At 42.3% G+C, this 16,422-nt stretch overlaps 2 protein-coding genes across 3 annotated transcripts in view; one reads left to right on the top strand and one right to left on the bottom strand.

Annotated features, from left to right (window-relative positions):
• Positions 1-11,263, top strand: part of LOC133129631 (inositol-tetrakisphosphate 1-kinase-like) — a 32,015-nt gene extending 20,752 nt beyond the window's left edge. For both annotated transcript variants that reach the window (XM_061243849.1, XM_061243848.1), the window contains exons 6-11: positions 950-1,048; positions 1,717-1,757; positions 4,387-4,552; positions 7,152-7,219; positions 7,815-7,977; positions 9,261-11,263. In XM_061243849.1, coding sequence (XP_061099833.1) covers positions 950-1,048; positions 1,717-1,757; positions 4,387-4,552; positions 7,152-7,219; positions 7,815-7,977; positions 9,261-9,559 — 836 coding nt within the window. In that variant the 3' untranslated portion in view covers positions 9,560-11,263. The remainder of the gene's footprint in view (positions 1-949; positions 1,049-1,716; positions 1,758-4,386; positions 4,553-7,151; positions 7,220-7,814; positions 7,978-9,260) is intronic.
• A 1,265-nt stretch (positions 11,264-12,528) lies between these two features.
• Positions 12,529-16,422, bottom strand: part of LOC133129533 (chromogranin-A-like) — a 15,561-nt gene continuing 11,667 nt past the window's right edge. The window contains exons 7-8 of the mRNA XM_061243694.1: positions 16,184-16,422; positions 12,529-13,122 (exon numbers count right to left, since the gene is read on the bottom strand). The exon at positions 16,184-16,422 is cut by the window's right edge and continues 87 nt beyond it. Of these exons, the coding sequence (XP_061099678.1) occupies positions 13,039-13,122; positions 16,184-16,422 (323 nt within the window). The 3' untranslated portion in view covers positions 12,529-13,038. The remainder of the gene's footprint in view (positions 13,123-16,183) is intronic.

Raw genomic sequence — 16,422 nt, 5'->3', positions numbered from 1 at the left:
CATGCAATTATCTATTCAGCCAATCATGTGGCAGCAGTGTAATACATAACGTCATGCAGATACGAGTCAGGAGCTTCAGGTAATGTTCTCATCAACCATCAGAATGGGGGATACATGTAATCTCAGTGATTTCGATTTGGGCATGGTGCCAGATGTCTAAAAAATAGGTCTAATAAATATCTTACAAAGTGTTCACGGAAGTGTGTATATATAGTGTTTGTGTATTTATCTGTAGGCTATATACAGAATATCTATACATACACTTCTTGTGTGTGTGTCCGCATAAATATGTATAAATGTTTATAACCAGTATATATATATATATATATATATATATATATGCGCTTGTGTGGATAATATATTTAGACATTTGCTTTGTTGTAAGTAGACTTTATTTTCATTATTTATACCAAAACCCAGTATTATGGCATGTTTTAATTAATCCTGACAGACTTTGCGTACCAATTTTTACAGTTTTCAACAGTGATTTAAGGTGATCTGCTTTTTATTAAAATAGAAACCTAATCTCCTTAAATCCTCAATTCTCTGTATCCTTAATTTGTTGGGTGCACAAAACTGCCCCCATTTTAATCTGAAAAAAAAGCCTTAGATGGGAAAGCCATTACAGAACTGCGTATGGTAATTTATAGAAAACGTGGCATGGTATTAAAATGTCTGGAGGCGACATCGCTAGTTTGTCAATGTGTGAGATTATTAACAAAACCATTTTAGCCCAGGGAAAGCATAACACTGGTGTTATCTCAATCTAGAGAAGATAAAATCAGAGAAAAGCAGTGTCACAAAAAATGTGTGTATTTTAAGCTGCTCTGGTGCTGGGTGATTTAATTGATGTGAGATGCAGTGAGACTAGCAGGAAGTTCTTCACTAAGAATAGGGACCTGGTCTCCTTATGAACAGCTACCAGTTAAGTCTCTTCTCTTCTCTGCAGATGACAGGATCTGTTCTCCTCCCTTCATGGTCTTGAATGGCGAGTATGGACCGGACACTATGAGGCAGATCGAGAAGCACGGAATCACCTTCCCGTTCAGTGAGTCACGGCAGCTGCCAGGAAAAAGCTGGCCCTGGACCAGCCTCTAGTTTTCACAGAAATAACGGGATTATGTGTGAAGTGTTAGGATTAACCCGCACGTTCTGTTTGCTCATTAGCACCTGTGAAACTGTTAGCCCTGGGTCAAATATACCCAGGACATTACTGGGATTTTAAGGCAATACCAAAATAAAATGTATGCAAACATACTCACTATACACAATATGGTTGCCATTTACCTCTGTTAGATTGTGTTTAACGGTAAAAGTGTCATTAATTATTTGGGATAATGGCTTCACTTTAATGAAGGCATTGTGGGCATAAATCACATTTATCTGTAAAAAATAAAAGAAACACTTTCATGCAATAGGTTATTGATATTTATTATTTTTAATTGACACTTTCAATTATTCATCATCTTTATTGTATCATATTCAAAGAAACCATATAGGCAAAGACATAAAGCAAATACAGATGATGAACAGCAAATAGAAACACAATACAAGAACCACATTTTCAATGGTTCAGTCACTGGTTATAAAATACCTCTCTCAAATGTGTCATTCCTCTTCTATTCAAAGTTTGTGAGGCAATTTGACACTAACCAAACACAAGAGTTATGATCCCAGAGCATTCTAACACTCCTTTCTGTCTTCCTGTACCTGCAGTTTGCAAAACACGGGTAGCACATGGCACCAACTCCCATGAGGTAAGGCTGTAATGGGGAAATATGGAGGTACAGCGCAATATAAGTATTTGGACAGTGGTACATTTTCTGTTGTTTTGGCTCAGTACTCCACCACATTGCATTTGAAATTCAACAATGAATAAGACATTATAGTGCATTATGTGTGCTGGAGTACACAGGCAAAAGAAGAGAAATTGTCACCACTGTCCAAATACTTACGGACTGCACAGTGGGTGTGGTATTGTTGGAATTCTGTTGAATATTAACATTTGCTGAATATGTCTGAAAGTTGAACAGGTGAATTTGCTGAATGCATTGAATAGATTCAATAGTTTTAATACATTTGTCACTATATACACTCACCGAGACAGAAACGCCTTGTTAATGAGAGGGATCAGAGGAGAATGGCCAGACTGGTCAAAGCTGACAGGAAGGATACAGTAACGCAAATAACCACAAATTACAACAGTGGTTTGCAGAAGAGTAAGTGGATAGGCTTCAGCAGTAGACGTAAAAAAAATAAGTCTTATAAGTACCTGAAGTGAGTGTAGTTTCTCAGGAACATAACTGAGGGGTGACCGTCTCTCTGTTTAAGTCACATAAAGGGTGTCATTATGAGGGAGATATAAAAACACCAGGGTGCATATTTGTTTGGATGTGCTAGGAATGTATAAATTAATCCTTCAATACGCCCTTCTAGGTGTGTATTAAATCACATTTTAAAAATGGTTTTTAGCATGGTTAAGCAAAAAATATATATATATATATATATATATATATTGTGTATTGCTACACTTTTTATCCTATATGACAGTGCTAATGTCCATTAGATTTGATAGTCAATCTGGGTGAAAGCATTTGATAAATTATTGGTACGTAATTATTCAAATGATATCTTGCAATGTATGCTAATACACCTAACACCAATCTGCTAAAAGGGTGCATGCAGAGGCGACTCGTGTGATTAATGATTTCTCGTGTGGTCATCGCTGGACACTGTTGAGTCATCACTGAACAGTGTTAGGTGGCTGTTTTGCCACAGTTTGAGCCAAACGGAAATTCCATTCCTCATTCGATTGTGCGGCTAAATCTGGAAGTGTTTTTCATCACAGAACTGGAACTGCAGGCTTCCTTTGTGAAAGGCTGTCCTTGAAAACTTTGAAAAATGTCATTGAAGTCCCCTGAAGGCCTGAAGAATCTTTTCCATTAGAGGAACCCTGTTCCTTTTCTTGTCCGACTTGTGCTGACTCGCGTAGCAGCCTTCATGCAAGGCAGAGTCTCTGTCGATGTGTTGCTATGGGGATGGTGTGTTCGTATGCCACCTTTATACTCGAAACATGGGCTTGGCCTTGCTCTGTCTCAATACCGCAGAGCTCTGCTTAGCATAAGAACGATCAATATTACACCTTGTGCATGCAACTCAATGACCTTTGATGTTCACTCAACTTTCAAGATAAATATGTTACCAATTAATCTGCCAATGGTGTGAAGAACACAGGGATACTGACTTTCCTGTTTTCTCAGGAACATAACTGAGGGGTGACCGTCTCTCTGTTTAAGTCACATAAAGGGTGTCATTATGAGGGAGATATAAAAACACCAGGGTGCATATTTGTTTGGATGTGCTAGGAATGTATAAATTAATCCTTCAATATGCCCTTCTAGGTGTGTATTAAATCGCATTTTAAAAATGGTACATTAATCTTGACTTTCAGTCAGATCTACAGTACTGTGCAAAAGTTTGAGGCAGATGTGAAAAATGCTGTAAAGTATGAATGCTTTCAATAGTAGAAATGTTAATAGTTTATTTTTTAATCAATTAACAAAATGCAAAGTGAGTGAACAGAACAAAAATAAATTTTTCTTCGGTTCATTCACTTCTGTTCACGCATTTTGATAAAAATAAACTATTACTAAACTATTAACATTTTTTCACACCTGCATAAAAAAACCGTTGCACAGTACTGTACCTTGAGTCATAATCGTGCACTAACTTTTCAGCGAGGAACACTCACTGCTCATTGAGTTGGTGTGTTGGACCCCATTGGCCAGGGCTACTCTAGATTCCTATAGTTACTGGCTGATGCCACCTTAACCCAAAACCCCCAGTGGGAGTGCAGGCATCAGCTCTGTTCCCAGAACTGCTCTGGGATCGTTTAAAATGTCTCTGGATTAGCGGCTGCTGATTGACTCCTGTTAAGATGCTGGCACTAATTTCAAAACAGCTAGATCAGTGAACCTCACTCCTGGACCTGGAGAGCCACAGGGTGTGCTGGTTTTTGTTTTCCCCTTCATATTAGCAACCGATTCAGACCCAAGAAATCAGGCGAGGTCAGTTAACTGTGTAATTAACTGCTTTAATTAATCTATTGTGTGCTCAGTAACAATAAAGGCCAGGCCATCCTGCAGCTCTCCAGGACAAGGAGTGAGGACCACTGCTCTAGATAGATAAATGGACTGAGGGAGGAATAGATGAGGAGTGGAAACAATACATTGGCAGATTGAGGAGTTGAGTAGATGGAAAAGAGATGGGGGGGCTGTGAGAGAAATAAGGCTTGATCACAGGAGTAAGATGTGGTAGAGTGGATTTTGTATGGAGGATGGTGTTGCATTCTTTCTGATCTCCCCTTCCCCACTCCCTCCCTCGCAGATGGCGCTAATCTTCAGTGAAGAAGACCTGAAGGACATCAAGCCCCCTTGTGTGGTCCAGAGCTTCATCAATCACAACGCTGTGCTGTATAAGGTGTTTGTGGTGGGAGAGTCCTACACCATGGTGGAGCGGCCCTCGCTCAAGAACTTCCCCTCCGGACCTGCAGGTGAGACGCCCCAGATCCACTCCTGTGCCTGTGTCCCTCTTATTGCCTGTTTTATTCTGTGCTCTGTTAATCCTGCCTCTGTCTTTCTGTTCCTCTCTTATTCTTGTGTCTGTATACCTCTTGTTTTCTGTTCCTGTCCTGCTGTTTCTCTCTCTGTTTTCCTGTGTGTCCCTCTTATTCCTCTCTCTCTCTGTTTCTCCTGTCCTATTATTATTCCCTGACTCTCTTATTTCTGTCTATCACTGTTTCTCTCTTATTCTCGTGTCTGTGTCCATCTGTTTCTCTGTTATTCCTGTCCATATCCCCCTGTTCCTTTGTGCTACTACCTGTGTCTGTGACCATGGTACTGATAAGAAAGACTCTAGTTGCCTCTCGGTTGCTAATGTGATCAATACTTTAAATGAAGCTCTTGAAGTAATTAATGGCCGGCAGTGAAACAATGAAAATCAGTACTATACAGGCCCTCTCAGTTGAATTCAATTCAATTTGCTTCATTGGCATGACAAAGCATTACATTTTGTATTGCCAAAGCATACAATGTTCACGAAAACATATCCACAACTGCACAATACTTATACATGAAAGGCTAGAAACAATGAACAGTAACCACACACACCAACTTTTTTATTTAGCTTTTTCATTTCTCTCTCTCTTTCTCTCTCTTTCTCTCCAACTCTGCCGCTCTCTCAATCTCTCTTTTATGTCTCTCTCCCCCCACTCTGTCTCTGTCTCATTCTTTCCATCAGTCTCTGCTCTCTCTCTCTCTATCTCTCTGTCCCTCTTTCTGAACCGCTAATAAGAGTCTCAAAGTCCAGTCCACACCTCCGTGGGTGTGTGCGCACATGTGTCACAACGGTTCTTCCCTTCCCTTGTCATAAAACCGCCATTTGCATGAACTACGGTCTAGGCAAACAAGCGTGGGCTCAAAGCCACACAGCCAGCACCGCACGCCCACTTTCTCGACAAGGCTGGGGGTCCGTCTCCCGATGTAACGATGCCGAGGGTCAGTTCAGAGGCGGGCAGCCTCACCCCACCCCTAAGATACCAGGTCTTTGTTCAGCGGGTAACCACACAGTGGATGGGAGGGAATTAATACCCTCTCGTACGGGCTCGAATCAGCTCGAGTGACGACTTGGCAGAGCCTCGGTGTCTGACATCGAGAGGGCGTGTGGTCGCGCCAGGCCCGGCGATGTCTACCTCGAGCGGGACTTTCCCCCCCGCGCAGACTGGCTTATCAGTGAAGCTCGTAAACACACCCTCGGTTTTATTGCTCTTTCGGGGAGTGAACGAGGGCTTCGCGCTGGTTTTTTCCACGCCTGCACCGCCAAAGACAAACATTGTGTAACACAGGACACCCCTGGCTTTCACAACCCTCTCAGCTCCTGAACCTGCACGTAGCGCTGTAAATTATCACGCGGTGTCAGGCGAGGAAGCCGCATTATTATGGCCACGGGGATAATGTTGCAGGCACGGTCGCCCTCCCAGGTGAGGCCCATCCTGTTTCTGTGGTTTGTGCGGTACGACTTCCTATGGTGTTCTCATCCATCCGGTTTGATTTATTCCGTTTGATAGATTCCATTTGCGGCTTCCCGTCAGTCACGGCAAGCGTTTCTAGTGACAGGTGGAGGAGCCGCAGTGGTTTGGCCTGTTCCACTGGGTCATCCAGAGTAACCCCATGACCTGGAAGTACAGGTGGAGAACTGGCCCAAAAATACCAGCGCATTGTCCTTCGCCCTCCAGTCCTCTACAGTCTTGTGTCCCGGGATGAAAACTGGGACTTTTGCCCAATTGTAATTCATGAGTCGTGCTCTTGCTTTGCAGTAGCCATATGCATATATTATCAGCTTTTCTGAGCATTGTTATTTTACCATAATTTATTTTTATGTTTTTAGCCGCTTGATGTTAGTTTTCTTAGTCTCAATGCATGGCGTTGTAGGCATTAATATGAGCTGTCAATTGGAGCAGTGAAGGCTTTAGACTGAACCAAGCTAGTCACCTCACGTTGGATTGTTGCAGGTTACTCTGATGTTGTGATAATGGCTGCCATCTGCTGGCAAAGCTGAGAACGGCAGAACTTTATCCGAACAGCGTGACTGGATCGGATACATTTGTTTTCAATATCAGGCTACTATAAGGATGTTGCCATTCAGGACTTTGGGTGTCAGGCCGCATGCAAAGCTTCACTGATTGCCTTTGGAAGCTCCAGTCATTATAAGACACCCCAACAAATTTATCACGTCAGAATTGTTCTGTCTGTGGGGCAATAGCCAGTTGGGGCAAATGACACAGGCTTTCATTTTTTCAAAATCCAAATTAAGTCTATGAAAGTTACATTTAGGAGTTAACCGGATGTACCAGGATGGGAGATACCACACGACTACTGCAAGAGTCCTGAGTAAGGAAAATTTCCTCTCCACAAAATATTCAAGATTATTGATAAAGGAAGCACAATTTGCAGACACAGAATGCAAACCCGTAATATCTCAGATTATTTGTATTCAGAATGGAAAAGATGGTCTGACTAACTTGTTTCACTCCACAGTCTTTGCTGTCAGTCAGCCCATAAGCTAACCACAGTTTTTTTTGTTTTGTTTTTCAGAACGAGGAGCAATTTTCTTCAACAGTCATAACGTTTCCAAGCCAGAGTGTTTTTCAGACCTGACTTCTGTAAGTAGATAGAACATTCTATATACAGTAGGACCATGTGGGACTATCAGGGCACCATAATGTTCGGGACAAATGGCTTTGCAGGTGTTTCTGATTAATCAGGTGTATGCAATGGCTTTACGAAGTATAATAGAGCTCTCAGTATCTAGTCTTGATTCTAGGCTTTTGGTTGCCTTTGGAGGCTGTTATTGGCCATTTTCAAAAAGAGGACCAGAGTTGTGACAGGTCAAGGTAAGCTTGTGAGCAAGTGCTGGTTAGCTCAGTAATTGCAAAGGGCCTGGTAGGCTAAGGAAGACCTCCATAGTTGATGACCAAAGAATTGAAAAAACCCACACACCTGTCCCAGCAGATCAGAAGCACTCTACAGTAAGCAGGTGTGGATGTGTCAGGGATTGCTATCTGCAGAAGACTTCACAAACTGAACTAGTAGTTCCACTGCAGATTATTAATGTACAAGAGCCATTTAGTAAAGACCAGGTGGAACACGTGGTAGGAAAATGAGAGCATTGCTCGTCTGAATGGCCTGTTCGTCAGTGTGCTATGCTATGTTCCTGGGTGATAATTGTCCTCATTTTGTGCTCATGTTCCCGCACAGAGGGATAATGCGGAGGGGGTATTCCAGCTGCCCAGTGATGATGTCATCCGAGAACTGTCCAAGGCCTTGCGTCAGGCGCTAGGGGTGTCCTTGTTTGGTATCGACATCATCATCAGCAACCAGACGGGCCAGCACGCTGTTATCGACATCAACGCCTTCCCAGGTGCGTGCCTTATTCCAAGACCGCCGGGGGAGGGTGTCAGAGAGTGTACGAGAGGATAGCTGGCTCTGATTGGCCTGGCTTTCACAGTCACAGTGTGGAGAAACTGGAGCTCTGCAGCTGTGTGCCTGCCATTAAGGAAGTGCCTTTCGAGTGTCTGTTTGACAGATATACGGTTCAGGCCATAAGGCGGCAGTATAGAGTCACCAGATATGAGATGAGCTGAGCAATGAGGTCATGCTTTTGGGAAAAGCTAAACAACGGAGTGTCATATGACCCGTGTCTCCCTCAGCCATACATTTAATCTTCCTTTGCTCCTGTTCAATACGTATGGCTTACGTGCCATTTTCTTACCAAGACAAATCGGCACTTGGACAAGCAGGAACAAACACCTAAGGGCACCACTAAAGCTTTTACAATGGAGAAGCTTATTTAGAAACTAAATGGCACCCCTGCAATCCAATAAATATCACTGGCATTTCATGCTTGTCAGATGTGACCAGGATGCCAGGCAGAGTGTATTTGACCGGTGGGTCCAAGCCGTAGACAATATCGCACTTTCACTGAGAGCTCCCTGTGGAGTGCCTGCAGTGATGTCATCATCAAAGGGTATGCCCAGAGGCTGGCCACATGGCCCCTCCCCCAGCGCATCGCCGTGGAAATGCAGAGCGCTTCGAGGGGACTCTCTGTTTGCTCACTGGCACAGGGGAAGGCCCCTCTGCAGCATTAGCATGTAGCATTAGTGTGTAGTCGCCCCGGGCATTAAACAGAGATCTGCTCTCATCTTACACTGCCTGCCTCTGATTACCCAGCACTCACTGCTCACTTCAGCAACCCTGTTTCATCATATATAAATATATATAATATTTACCCTGCTTCTTTGCAGACCAGGATATTTCACAACTTATAGCTGTGTGTTTATTGGTGCAGTAAAGAGTTACCAGTACGGCTTTATCTAATCTTTGAACCATTTATGGAATACTCAAATTAAGTACAAATTCTTCTTTTGCTCAATTGTACCAGACCAAGATCAATCGAGCACAGAAATGTCATTACATATTTGACCCAGGTCTGGAACCAACCAACTTCACATTGTCATAAATACATGTTAAAGCAACTTGGACAAGCTGACAATGGCATTGTCCATTTGTTCTTGCCGGTAGGGCATAATTTACACAATTCAAAGAAAATGTTCCCTTTTTGACTTGTGCTTGTTTTCTTTGATTATTTTACATACATCAGCTCTACCAGTTCCTAACAGACTCCTCCCCCCTCATTGTCTACAGGTTACGAGGGTGTCCCGGGGTTCTTCACCGACCTCCTGAACCACATCACTGGGGTCTTGCAAGGCCAGGAGCCCGAGTGCGCCCCCTCTGGGCCGCACAGGGACAGTGCGGTGGGCCAGACCCCCAACACCGGCGACCGGGCCTGCGGCGCCATTCTGGGTAAAGACGGAGCCCGAATGGCGGAGAGCGAGTCTGCGAAAAAGGCCCAGGGCCAGAGAAGAGGCTGCAACGCCGACCTGTCCCCCAACTTCCAGCCACACTGCCTGTGTCCTATAGCCACCAACGCCTCCTCCCAGTGACAGACACTGGACTCCAGCCTGACCTGCCTCACCCCGGCTGACCTGCCTCACCCCCTGACTAATAAAAAGCTAACATGTCCGTAACCAGACAAAACTTTCCAAGGACGAGGAGGGGGGAAGAAGATGAAGATGAAGAGTAGATTTGTGGCTTACTGTCTTTTTCGTTTTCGTTCCGTTTCGTAGTGTTGCAGCAGAACTTTGGGAGCTTGGGATAATGCTTTCTTGTTGTTGCCTTCGTATTCATCTGGAGGGAGTGAAATCAAATGATTGTGTGTGTGTGTGTGTGTGTGTGTGTGTGTGTGTGTGTGTGTGTGTGTGTGTGTGTGTGTGTGTGTGCAATGCTCAAAATGCGACTGGTTCTCAAGAAAATTCCACGGTAGACTAAAACAATTTGTCTAAAACAAATTATCCCTACACTACCTGCCTCAGTTTATTCATAGTACTGTAAGTTTCTGAGTGCAGATGGGAAACTGAAATACAACATGTTTAATTTTATTGTAAGATAATATAGAATGCAAATTATATTTTATTGAATCAACATTCCTTTTTGTGAGTAGTGTGAACAACATTTAGTTTAGTAGCCTAATTTTTTTTGCTTCTGCCCACGGTTTTCTTTGAAGCTTTTTACATAGTGCTGTGGAATTCTTGATTTGACTTTTTAAATCAAATACTGTGATTTGATGAAAGAAAAACTATTCATAACAACTTACCCAAAATGTCCTGCATGCGCATCTTTCTTGATTTTGTGCTTGTATGCGGTTGTGTATCCTGTCTCAGGACAGGAGAGCACTCCCAGAACATTTGTATTCAATCTCCAGCACCTCAATCTCCCTGCAATCCCTCCCTGCAGAAAAAAGCTAGGTTTTTAAATGGCTGGTAGCTGGTTCACCAGTACAGACCAGCTCTCTGCTTGATATAGTTTGACCAACCCAAGCTGTGTTTTGACCAGCTACCAGCTCAGACGACCTACCAGCACTAGCTGGTTGACCTGCTCATGCCCAGCTGAGCCATGTTATCACATGTCAAGCTGGCATATCTGTTTTTGTACAGCAAGGCTCACTCCCTAAAACCCCAATTGTATTTCCTTCTGAATATCACCTCTGGTATTAGTGTCATTTAATCCCAAAATGATCCAGGACTGACATCTGACTGTTTCTACGTCTTTTTCGCTATTATCAATATAGGCTTTTCTCATGTTGGGCATCACTACTATGTACTATCAGCTAGGAACTCTTCAAATGTATAAATACCTAACTACTAAGGATGGAGAAGATTATTTTGAATTGTTATTGTTATTTTTCTTTTGTATAATTTATATACATACAGTACATGTACCCACAGAGCTTGGGTAAGCACTGGGTGAGTGATAGAGGGGCGTGTCCTCAGGGGTCGTACTCAGGAGAGTGATTGACAGCTCCATACGTGTAGAAGCTTGTGTGCTTTCTACTCCTTCATGGTGCATAAAAGGGGAAACTCGGTGCCTGACGTGCTATTCCTCTAATCCCAGCAATGTTTTAGTGCTGTTAGCTTCCACTTGAATGTTTACATATCTTCACACGTATATATGGTTATCTTCATATATATGTTTTTTTTTCTTTGTTTTTTTTCGATTTCTTCTTGAGAAAAGAATTACATTTCTGTGGCCTTTTTAATGATGTGAATAAATCTGGGGGAAAATGAAATAAATATAGAATATTAACTTGACTTTAGAGGATGATTTGAATTACTTTCATTCCAGTTGGAAAACCCTTTGGGATACAGACTAGGCTGACTGTTTTCATCTGAGGAACAAAATGGCTGACTGTTAAGAGCTGAGTTGTGTTCTCTGTCGAAAAAAAGAGGAAGTATGCCTGCTAGTTTACTGACTGTGCTAAAATGGTGGGCAAAGCTAACTTCTGTGCTGCTTTAGCGCTTCGTTCAGAGTAGTGTTGGGGTAATGGTGATGTTTGCATGTTGTGATGATCCTCAGAGTGTGGTTTTGACGAGAAAGGCACTGCATATGTTATGAAATCTTAATCATGCCAGAAAGCAGAATTTATTTATGTGTAAGCACATTAAAGATTTTTTTTTTTTTTTCTGATTATGCAGCAGATCTAGCTAGTATGGTTTATTTTTATCCACAGCTCTGGGAAGAGACTGCTGCAAGCATCGCTCCGATCTGCCAAGACAGAGCTTTTTGAATTCTGGTGATGTCAGTTCTTTTTCTTTCATGTCTGTTGGAAACCGTGGAAACGGTCGCCTCTTGCTTGGAAGGAATGCGGAATGGCTCGGGCTCCTGAAATGGGTCGGCATCTCATCAGCACAATGCAAGTCTCTGCCAAGGAAACAAAGAAACAACACCCCCGCCTCCCTTCATGCAAACAAGATCTGTAACAAGGGGGGAAACTATTGCATTTGGAGTGTGGTTTAAGTGGTTAACTAATTGGTGGCCCTATGCATTCCAAGCAGGCCATCTGGCCTTTCGTTTAAATTGAACTGTTGTAGTTTTTTTTGTATTATTTTATAGATTTTAGCGTCACACTACTGGACAGGATGGGGACCTCTCACACCTGATGTACCGAGCACTTTATTAGGAAAAGTTTTACTTTATTACACCTACTTATTCATGCGATTATCTAATCAGCCAAATGCATACTATCATGTAGATACGGGTCAGGAGATTCAGCTAATGTTCACATCAACCATCAGAATGGGGGAAAAATGTGATCTAAGTGACTTTGACTGTAGAATAACTGACAGTGACAGTAATGCAAATAACCACACACTACAACGGTGGTATGCAGACAAACATCTCTGAACACACAACTAAGTGGATAGGCTACAGCAGTAGAAGTCTAAAAAATAAGTAATAAATACCTAATAAAGTGCTCATTGAGTGTATATTTGACATGGCACTGTTTGTTCAATTTGACAACATGTGCACTACATTCTGTACCAGAGCTAATTTGAAATGTGCACACTGAGCAATCGCCAGACAAATCCATCCAGTTTATTCATTTATAGATAAATTCCATACAGCATTTAATTTTCTGAAATCACTCATCTGTTACAAATTCTTATTTATTGCATGTATCTTGAAGAATAATAAGGGACTTAAGGTACAATTTTATTATAAATATAATAGGTTAGAAAGAATACATAATTTCAAGCATATACCATCTCACAGAATACACACTCCCCCATCACTCGTTACCGATCAAAAGAATCGATGTGGCATTTTTAGTTTCATCATTATTACTTCCATTTCATGAGAAGCAGCAGGGATGCTTCGAAGCACTAGCATAGTAGGAAGAAAATGGCGGATCAAAAAGGGCTCGGGTCTAGCTGGGCCGGGCACATGACGAAAGGGTAGAAAAGAGGTATGGTGAGAAGGGTGGCCAGGAACAGGACCAGACACCAGTGCTTTTTCAAGAGGGGTATTACAAGAGAGGGCTGTGTCTCCAGTGAGGCCGTACACCTGTGGAAAGCTGGAACAGCACTCAGCCCCTCCTCAACTCGTGGAGCTTTTGGGCCATGTTCTCCAGCTCTGACTCAATGGCGGCTAGACTCTCGACCTCGTGATCCTGCACAGAGAGAGAGAGATTAAGCGAGCTCCTCATTCAACAGCACTCAGGAGTATACTTTACAATAACCACAATTAAAAGGATTTTTTTATTGACCATGATTTTGTTATGCCAATAAAGCTATTTGCATTTAAAAACTATAAAAGGGCATCTGATATAACTGTGAATGGTTTTGTGAGGTACAGTGATGTTATATTGAATGCCTGCATATTTAAATGTATATAGCGCCTTCATCCAAAGCGCCGTACAATTAATGCTTCTCATTCACACATCATCACACACCAACAGTGATTGGCTGCCATGCAAAGCACACCAACCAGCTCGTTTTGGGGGTTAGGTGTCTTGCTCAGGGTGACTTTGACACCCTGGGCAGGGTCGAACCTGCAACCCTCTGTCCTGACTGCTTGTAAACCACCTAATGGCAACTGTCATTTAGCTATAATCTTTTCCTTTAGTGGCTAACTTTCACCAGCACAAAATAGAGAAGCTGGAAATGTTGGATAAATTGTATGATACAGTTGAGCATTGTGTGGCCCAAAACAATTTTGGCATCTAAAAACTGTTCTGTGATTGCGAAATTGGTGTAAAAAGGGAGGAATAAGTTTCAAATAATAAACCAATTTAAGCCCAGTTTAATAAATAATAAAGGCAAGACAAATAATAATCAAAACCTTTTTTTACGTTTTATTTTGAGGAAGAATTGCCCCAAAATATGAACAACATCATGCGTATATTTTGATCTTTGGTAAAAGACAATGGTATGAGCTCCGAGGTGGTTGTAAAAGGGTTTTAACGCACTCCGTGGAGGCGAGGCAACTACTACATTGAGCGTTAAAACCATTTAACGACTACCTCATCGTCGTTGATTATTCCTTACATAATGTACAGCTACTGTCAAAATGAAAGTGAAACTATAGCATAAGCTGCATAGTTTCCAGAACATCCCGAAGCACCTTGCCGATTGAGCAAGTCTCATTTTTCCTTTTCTCCTAGAAGAGACACCTGGGCTTTTAAAACAGGATTTATAGACACCTAGGGGGGTTATAACCAGATTTATGGCCAGAAGATGGAAGGTTCTAATCCCAATAGCCCTGCAGTGCCCTTCAGCAAAAAAAGACAAATAGAATTTTTGCAGTACAAAATAACTCCATTCGTCTACTCCAACTCGACGACGACAAAAGTGTCAGATAGAAGATTCACATGAAAAAAATGACTGCTTCTCGTTCTCCTCATTATTATTCATATTAGTAGTAGAGGTTGTAGTAGTAGTAGTAGTAGCAGTAGTCGTAGTATTACAGCAAGACTGTGAACCTGATGAGGGATTTCAGTGGTGCTATAGCGTGTGAGAGATGATGGAGAGAGTTAGAGACTCAGGGCTCATGGGAACTGGAGTGCCTAGCAGCTGGGGAACAGTAGAAGGAGAGGGGGGTGGAGCAGGGGAGGGGCAGGCATGTTGCTGTGCAGTATGGCAAATAAGACCATGGGGACCCTGAGAAGCCACACATACATATACACACCTGGGTCAAATATGTATGTACGTAATTTGGATTCAAATACTTTTCTGTGCTCAACTGATCTTGCCTGGGGCATTTCAGACAACCAAGGGGACCAGTATGTGTGGTTTGCGCACTTCTTTTGAGTGTTAATGGGTTCCAAAACACCAGACAAGCTCACTTTTACAGACTTAGATGCATATGCCACTCCACAGACTCAAAAAGCTTCTGCTGTGAAGCAAAGATTTCAAGAACGAGGCAATACCTCACCTTGTATTGAGAGTGCCTCTAATTCAGCTGTCTGGAATGCACCAGGATTTATGAGTCTAAAGCTATGAAATGTTTTTCAATGTCACATATTTTCACATTTGCCCCTCAATCATAAATTATTTTTTAAAATGTACACCAAAAAATTGTAATTGAACACTTTAGTCATTTTTTATTTCTTTATTTATATTGTTTACAAGAGAGGTCCTAACCTAAGAAATAAATTGGTGCACGTCACCTCCAACCCCAGACAAAGGCTGCTTGCTCCCCATTAGAGATAATAACTAACCTTGTGGAATTTAGACTCGAAGGTAAAGATTTATATTTATTTACATTCTGAAGTGCCTGTGAGATAAGATCTATTTTGGCAAAAAATACTAGTCTTAAGCAATTAATTAATAAATGCTGGAGCAGCATTAGACACAAAAATGAGAACTATCCCATTGCATATCATTTCAATGGATGCTCCCATACTGCCTCTTCAACCCGTTTTTATGCATAGAGGCTATTGGTCTACATAGAGGGAGTAATATTGACAGAAAACTCTGTCACAGATCATTTGTTTTGGATTGTGAATCTCAATGATGAATTTGATATACAAGTGATAGTGTCGTCTTCTATTTTTTTCTTATTGTTCTTTTTTACTCCTAATATACCATCCATTTGTTTGTCCAAATCTAGGTACGTTTTTTGTCATGATCAATGATTACTGTTGTCATATGGAATAATGAAATGCAAATGAATATTTTTCTTTCAAATAAATGTGAACCACCACAAAATAAATTAGCTGACTGCTCCAACTGTTATCACTAGTGAGTGACCCTCCTCTTATAAAAATAATTAGTTATAATTGTTTTGTGCACCTGTGTATCTGTATGCTCTTTGAGAGATCTGTGACTGAAATCTCAGCACTTTCAATAAACTTTATAAGTGAAATCTGCAATGGAGAAAATATACAGAAGTTGTTCTCCTTCTTGAACATATTGTGTCTAGAACTTTTCCTGAACTTCTGTGAGGGTGTGTAATGCTCTTCACCTAGAGGCCTCTAGAGGAATGTAAGAATTTGAGACTCTTGGGCTCGGACTGGACTTTCCTGATCCTGGAGAGCCGCAGGTTGTGCTGGTTTTCGTTGTTGCTTGGCTATTAATGAATCAGTTAAAGAAGTTTATTGTACAGTTAACTCACCTAGTTTCTTGGGTCTGAATTGTTTGCTGATATTAAAGTGAAAACAAAAACCCTGTGCCTCTCCAGGACCAGGAATGAAGATTATGGGGCTAGAAGTATCCAAGGGGCACACGCACCTCTGCCTTGCGATTAGCGCTGCCCTCCTCTGTCTCCCTGCGGGCCATGAGCTGGAGCTCCAGGGCTTCGGGGCTCCTGCGTGCCTCCTCCTCCTCCCCGCCGTCCTCCTTCGAATGGTGGGGGATTCCCTCCGTGACCCCGCCCCTCGGCTCCCCTTCTGCCCGTCTCCGGGACGACGGCCCCTCCGAGGGCTCCCCCTCCTCTTCCTCCTCTTTTCTCTCCTCCAGTCCTTCGAAAT

The sequence above is a fragment of the Conger conger genome, chromosome 5 (assembly GCF_963514075.1).
Source record: "Conger conger chromosome 5, fConCon1.1, whole genome shotgun sequence".
In the NCBI taxonomy this organism is placed as follows: domain Eukaryota; kingdom Metazoa; phylum Chordata; class Actinopteri; order Anguilliformes; family Congridae; genus Conger; species Conger conger.
Note: the sequence above shows the minus strand (reverse complement) of the source record. Positions and strands in the feature narration are given on the sequence as shown.